The sequence below is a fragment of the Suricata suricatta genome, chromosome 2 (assembly GCF_006229205.1).
Source record: "Suricata suricatta isolate VVHF042 chromosome 2, meerkat_22Aug2017_6uvM2_HiC, whole genome shotgun sequence".
Taxonomy (NCBI): Eukaryota; Metazoa; Chordata; class Mammalia; order Carnivora; family Herpestidae; genus Suricata; species Suricata suricatta.
This window is the reverse complement of record NC_043701.1, coordinates 45,664,796-45,672,115: the sequence shown is the minus strand read 5'-3', so window position 1 is coordinate 45,672,115 and position 7,320 is coordinate 45,664,796. Positions and strand designations below refer to the sequence as shown.

The window sequence follows — 7,320 nt, the reverse complement described above, 5'->3', positions numbered from 1 at the left end:
TAAAGGTGTTTTTGCCCAATGTCCAATCCACAGTCCATCTGTTGGTGCCTTTTTAAATGTATGGCTCCAGTGTAGTTCAGTCTCTGATCTACATGGGTCTGAAATGCATGCCATGGGTCTGTTTATACATGCCTCAGATCCCTCTTTCTCCATATTTCTTTATTGCTCTTCTTTCCTTTCCCAACCTGTATTCTTCCATTTCTTCTGATTATTACCTACTAAAGGCACTTGTAATTCACATGACAACCAAACTTTTCAGTGTTGCCAAAAGCCAGTACCAGAAGTACAGCTTCTGTTAGGGAGGGACCAGCATCAGTGGGACTGCTTACCTGGTGGGGGTAGGAACACGCTGCCATTTATAGGTAAGCTCAGGGTAGCTTATAGAAATGCCCAGCAGACCATGTTGATGAAGGCTTTGAATTTTTCATCCTAAGGGAGATGGAAAAACACTGCCAGTTTCGAGCAGAATATCATGATCTGGGCGACCGGTGAGGGTGAGCATGTTGCTCTAGGAACAAAAAAGGGCTCCTCACCAGGCCTTCCAGGATCAGAAGGCTTCCTGGAAAATAGCCAAGAGACAAGTGTAAAAGGAGCAGAGAGATTCGCTCAAGCGAAGGCCCAGGGGTAAGCTCCAGCACAGAATGCCGGAGAAGTGGAGGGCCTTGCACGGTGTGAAGGGATTTGAATCTGATGCCGAGGGCCGTGGGGAGCCAGCAGAACGTCTTGTGGTGGGGAAGGACATGACAAGTGACATGTCCCCTATACCGTTCTGAGAACTGAATGGAGGAGAGCAAGAAAACAGGAGGCATGAAGGCGGGGGGCACGGAATCCCAAGGTGATGGTGGCCTGTGTAGGAGTGAGAAGGTTTTCCTTTCTTCCCCTCCAGGTTCTTTGGCCAATGTACTAATTAAATTGACATGCGACACAGTAACAGGAGAAAAACAAATTTATTTTGTATGTATAGAAGTTCATAGAAATAGGAGACTCAAAGAAGTGACCAAAGCAGGCCGCTGAAGGCAGCCTTTGAGACAAAGAAACAGTAAGTCTGTAAAGAATGGGCAAGACACAGAAGTTCCCGCTTAGGTTAGCAAATTAGAAAAGAAGTAACAAGGTTTGTTTATACAGCCCTCTCAGCCTTGAATTCTCTATCTCTGACTCTAAGGACGCCTCCTCTCCTCCTAGTACAAGGAGGGTACTATTCACATGGGAAATTTATCTCCTGCTAACAAGGGAACAAAGGACAGTCAGTGTCCTTGCATTGGCGATTTCCTACGTACCTTTAATTCAAAATAATCAATATGCCACAGTGGTGTATTTTAAAGCAGCCTGCACTGAACGCCATCACCTGCATTAAGTCAGCATTGCAGGGCTGGAGAAAAGGAGTCGGATTCCAGAGAGATCACTCGGGAAGAATCAATAGGACTGAGTAGCTGTAGGGAATGAGGAAGAGGAAAGGGTCCAAATTGGCCTCCAGGCCCCCAGGGGCAAGAAGGTAGCTGCCTTAGAGAATTACGGAATTCTGGGAAGAGATGACTTGTCTGAGAATAGGAACAGATACACCTAGAGCCCCAACAAAAGGGCCTTAATTCTTTTAACCCTCCTGTTAAAACACAAAACTCAACTGAGGAAACATAAAGATCTAATTGGCTTTATTCAACGATTCAGGCATGGAAGAGCAGCCCATCTAGCAAACAGAAAGATCTGAGGAGCTGTACCACCTGGTAAGGGCAGCAAGAGGGTGGGACAGGGAAGCCGTAAACAAAGGAAAGGAATATTTCCGGCAAGGCGACGGGCAAAGGGAAGGGCAGGGATCAATCACACAGATTGCCTTATGAGTGCTGGTAGGATAATTCCAGATCGACTGAGTAAAGTTCATAGTCCCGGGAGGGGCTGAAACTGCAATTTCGCCTTGGTCTGCTGTCCTGGGGGCAGGTGGCTCTGTTTTGGATCTGCTGTGCTGTTTTAGCACTCCTGGCAAAGGAGGTGGCCCGGCGCGAGGCAGCTCTGTCCTCTAGAAAGCAGTCACAGTCTGCATGCAGTGGCTCAGGAAACCAGGCTTTAGAAAAGATCAGAGGGTCCCTTCTTCCTGCTCGTGGACTTTAATTGCATATTTGGGTTTCTGAACACGAGACCTACCATTGTTAGATCCCAGTACACCTCTTTCTGGAACAGCCTGACTTATGCACATTTAGGGTGTAAGGAACATTGTGTCAATTAATTTTCTGTAAAAACAGTTCATGTCTCTGGTTGGGATCTCAGGATCTCTGTGCCCTCCCACGTAAAGCTGGTGGTGGCAGGCGGGAGGCAGGGCGGTTCAGGCAGTCCTGGGGATTTAGGTTTGGTAATGGGACCCAAGTACCCTGACTGCCGTGAGCTGTCTGCCCCCAAGTTTGGAGAAGGCAGGAGCGGGCTGAGGGCCGAGGTAAGGAGCCAGCAGTGTGCCTGGAAACCTGAGAACTAATTTTAGGTTTAACAGCCACACTGGAGAATGTACCTTTAGGAAGCTGCGAGGCTGAAATTGTGTGAATATGAGAGGGTTTCGATCATCCTTGAGACAGACAACCTGCTAGATTTGGATTAACTGACTGGGTTTTTTTTTTATTGGTGTTTCTCACAGAAATCAGTATGAATCAGACAGATGCAGTATGGTATATGGTAGCAAAGCGACAGACAGCAGGACTTGCATTTCAAGGTTTTGATCTGGGCTAGATTGCCTACCCCACCCCACCCCCGCCCAAACTGCACTGAAACCTGCTAGACTCATTTGCCGAGATGACAAAGGGACATACAGAAGCTTTTATAATTTATCAAGATGGGAAGACAGACACTTCACCACCTTGGCCTGGTTAGAACTGTCTTTGCTTTGTCTTTGTGATCTTACTGGTCCCCTTGGGTTCTTCAGCCCTAGCGTGGCTCAGGATGGGCAAATTTGCATCGCTGTTTTGCTACTTTGCATCTGTTTAGGGTTTAAGCTATTCCATTTGGAGCTCACTACTGGGGAGCTGCGTCCTCAAAAGGTTTGTGTGGAACTCAACAAATTGTCACACTCAATAACAAGAAAGAACAAGAACAAACACTGAAGGAATGTTTTGGTTGTGTGTGTGTGTGTGTGTGTGTGTGTGTGTGTGTGTGTCCACACACGTGCACTCTTGCACATGCACGCGGGGTAAGCGAGACACATTTGGCGGATATATTTGCCACAGGACAAGTGTCCAGGAGTGGCTTTCTCTCTGTTGGTTGTATTTTTAGTGAGTTGCCAAAAACCAGGATTCGCAGAGAATAAAAGAACCAGTGGATATTTGGAAATCTTCTCTTTTCTGTTTCCGTGCCCTGTAACCACAGTAACAAGACTGCATAGGGTTTTTTAAGAAAGCAAATTATGATTGAATTGTTAATAAATATTGCAGATGGTGTAGAAAGGACTGCCACTGAGTAATACAGTTTTCAGTGTGCAAATGAATAGGTCCTCACATGTCCTTTTGTGCAAAACCATTAAGCCTCAATCTATATGGTCCCCTTAGCCATGAATTTATTCATTCTTGACCTCACCAGAGGACAGACAGATGCCATATCCATATCAGGGGAGGGAGAGCCCTCTAGTGGAAAATCATCAGGGCCGGCAGTACAGCAGGAAAGAGAGACAAGCAGTCAGAGAAGGAATGTTAAATTTAGTCCCGCAAGTTGCACTGCAGCATATAAACATGAGGTGACTCGCCATGTCCTCCTGCTGATTTGGAAGATATTTATCAAAAAATCTTGGCATGTGGAATTGTCAAGAATATATTGAGGACTGTGCTACATAGGTACTCAAAATCATTATTCCAAGGACTTTTAATGTTCTCCATAGCCCTTACCTAAAAAGTTTGGGATGGGCAAGGTGAGAGTGTAGGAGATGCATTTTGGTAATAAACTTAAAAGTCAAGTTTAAATTAGGTGAGATGATCCAGGGCACCTGTGTGGCTCAGTTGGTTGAGAGCCCAACTTCTGTTCCGGTCACGGTTCACCAGTTCGAGCCCCACATCAGGCTCGCTGCTGTCAGCCTATCAGTGCAGACCCCGCTTCAGATCCTCTGTCCCCCTCTCTCCAGCCCTCCCCCACCTGAGCGCTCCCAAAAATAAATATTTGAAAAAAAATTAGATAAGATGACCCACCCACCCACACCGGGATTATTAGCGATAAGATTTGTTCACAGGCCCAGCTGTTTCTTTAAACAGAAGGACACACCATTCTAACCCTTGCCTTACCCAGTGCTGTCACCTGAGTTGAGCCATGGCTCTCACTATAACTCACTGTGTCATTCATCTTGTAACTAGGAAGAAAGCTACAAAGCACTTTCTCTCCCTAACCTCTGAAAATAATATATGTCTGAGTTTGCAATGCTAGATTTTTGCAAAAGTATTCATGCCCTCTTGACTGGGTCATGATATTTCTCTTGGTGTTTAATTCCTGCCATTATCTACTTATAAATAAAGTGAGAGGAAACATTAAAAATCTCAAAACTTTGCAGTTTAAAATGATTTATGGATATTGATGGTTTATATAGACTTTAAAAGCATGTTGTGTGAGAAATTCCCTGCTGTACACGTGCTTTTATCATGCGTTCTAGGAATGTGTATCATCAGGGCTGGAGCCCCTTGCTCAGCTCTGTTACTGACTATCGTCCATAAGCCCCTGCCCCACAAGGATTCAAAAAAACATGTCTCTGGGCAGCAAGAACCCACCTTTGAAGCTTATGTCCTTCGAAGCCTGCAGAAGATTCCTCACCAGGGCAGTAGAGGCAGCCAGTGAAAATACATCTTCTGCATGTGTTAGCTAAAACCACAATTGCCCTTGTTTCTAGTCTGTGACACTGGAGAGTCTCTGACTATAGAGTCCACAAAGTTGGATTGTCCTTTTCTGAACGGAAAATGGCTGGAGCAAGGATTTGTAAATCCTGTCTCTACTTTGAGGACCCTCTTAAGTTCTTATCTTCCTTGCAGCCTGACAAACATGGCCACTTCTGGACTGTTGGTGGCCTTCCTCTCTGCAGGCCTTACATCATATGTGGATGATGTAGTGGCTTAACCCTGTGCATGTGTGCCCTGTCTCCCTGGCATGCCCCCGTGTCCTTGGAAGCAAGGCATGGGTCTAGTTCACCTGCTCGTTCATTCGTCTGGTAGTCACTGCGCCTACCTGTGGCCAGGTCCTGTTATATTCTCTTGGAAATAATTTGTGAACAAAACCAACAGGATCTTTTTCCTGACAGAGTCCTCTGGGGGTGGTAAGCCCTAAACTCATAACCACAAATAGAAATTTTCCATGAGGAAAGACAAATACAATTTATGTAAGGTGATAGAAGTTAGCAGAGGAAAAAGGAATATGGTGCCCTGAGAGAGAACACTGGGTGGCTTGTTTAGACTTGGGGGGGGGGTTGGAAAAGGCCTCTGAAGTGGTGATATTTAAGCTGAAAACCAAAGACACGTGGTATCCCCAAACAGGAAGAGCTAAGAAGTATTTGTGGCTTTGAGAAATGTTTCACTAAGTCTCGGTTCAATGGTATGACCCTTCTAACTGTGTTTCCTCCTGGCTCCATGTTCCAGCGCAACTCAACCCCTCCCTTAATTTGCCATCAACCTACAATATGTTCTTTCTGGGGCTCCCTGGTTCTGCGAGCCCAGGAGACCCCTTCTGTATCAGCTCACGCTAAAATGGAAGTGTTAAAAAAACAAGATTCAACGGAGTAAATGTCAAAGATTATATTTTATTCAGTGATTCATGAATCGGGCAGCATCCCATCTAGCAGAGACAAAAGAGCCCCAAGAACCTGTACACATTGAAAGACTTTTACAGGCAGAAAGGAGTGCACACAGGAAGTTGTACTGGTAAACGGTGGATTGTGTTATTATCTGCAGTTATAATCAAATCCCTCTTCTTCCCTTACAGGTAGGTACAGATGCTCCCAGCTTGAGAAAGGCAGACCCCAAAGGTCGGAGTGCACTGTTGGCTGATATCCAGCAAGGAACTCGCCTACGGAAAGTCACGCAGATCAATGACCGCAGTGCCCCACAAATTGAGAGTAAGTGGGCAGCTGGCCCAGGCCGGCTGTGAGGCAAGCAGGCCCCGGGAGGCTCAGCCAGGCACTGCTGGCTGGCTCGGGGCAGTTACCCAGGACCCACTTCGGGCCACATAGCAGACTTGCTCAACGTACAGCCCATGTGGGTGAGAGAATCGGAGCTTCTTTCCAGGTCTGCAGATGGTATAGAGCTATCTTCTACCCCTGTTCCAATGCTATACAAACAAAAACATGGTAGGAGAGCTTTGTTTAAGTGTGATAAAATATGCCCAATATAAAACAATATAAAGTTCACCATTTTAACCACCAGAGTATCCAATTCCGCGCATTTATACATTCACAATGTGGTTGCAACCATCACCACTGGCTAGTTTCAGAACATTTTCATCACCCCAAAAGGAAACCCTATTCCCATTAGCAGTCACTCTCCATTCTGCCCCTTTCCCCTTCCCTGACAGCTACTAAATCTATTTTCTATCTCTCTGGGACTTGCCTCTTGGGAGATTTGTATAAATGGAATCAAACAATATGTGGCCTTTTGTGACTAGCTCCTTCACTGAGCACACTGGTTTCAAAGTTCATCCATACGATGGCAGGTGCCAGTTTTTCACTGTTGACTCCTATTCCGTTGTCTGGCGATTCCACTTTGCATTTACCCACCGTGAGATAACATAACCTCTAAAGATCACCTGCCCTGCATGCGCATGATCCTTACACTCAGTGAAAAAATTAAAGTCTCAACATTAAAATATGCCAAGTTTTTGTTTTCACAAGGAAAAAGATGTACTAAGAATTCTCTCGTAGGGTCAGATGACTGCACCTTCCTATGTATAGAGTATGCATGATCCAGGCTGAGTCCTGATTCTGCTCCTGGACAAATCTGAGGTTTTCTCTGAGCTTCCATCTGCTTATCTACAAGACGGGGGACATAAAAAAAAATACCTGCTTTTTTTTTCATCAAGATTGCTGAATCTTGAGGAAAGATTGTTGAAATAATATATGCAGGACTATTTATCAATGTCATCTCTTAGGTCTTTATATGGTTTTCAATGATGCACATGATGGTAATTCTCAAGGATAGTCCTAAGTGTATAATTGTATCTAGTATCTGTAGCTGTATATGGTAAAACACAAGGATACACAAATTGCTTGAAGAAGTATTTTCAACAATTGCGATAAAAATTAGTTTCCAGTTAGACCCACTATCTAACTGGTTAAGCCCAATTACCAGATAAACCCATTTGATCGGAACATTCCCTTCCTAATCA

The 7,320-nt window shown here is 45.1% G+C and overlaps 1 protein-coding gene across 1 annotated transcript in view; it reads left to right on the top strand.

The window, feature by feature from the left end:
- Window positions 1-641: 641 nt before the first annotated feature.
- The window catches only part of WIPF3 (WAS/WASL interacting protein family member 3), a 32,515-nt gene continuing 25,836 nt past the window's right edge, over window positions 642-7,320 (top strand). Inside the window, exons 1-4 of the mRNA XM_029918434.1 lie at window positions 642-728; window positions 1,666-1,721; window positions 2,260-2,422; window positions 5,923-6,055. Of these exons, the coding sequence (XP_029774294.1) occupies window positions 642-728; window positions 1,666-1,721; window positions 2,260-2,422; window positions 5,923-6,055 (439 nt within the window). The remainder of the gene's footprint in view (window positions 729-1,665; window positions 1,722-2,259; window positions 2,423-5,922; window positions 6,056-7,320) is intronic.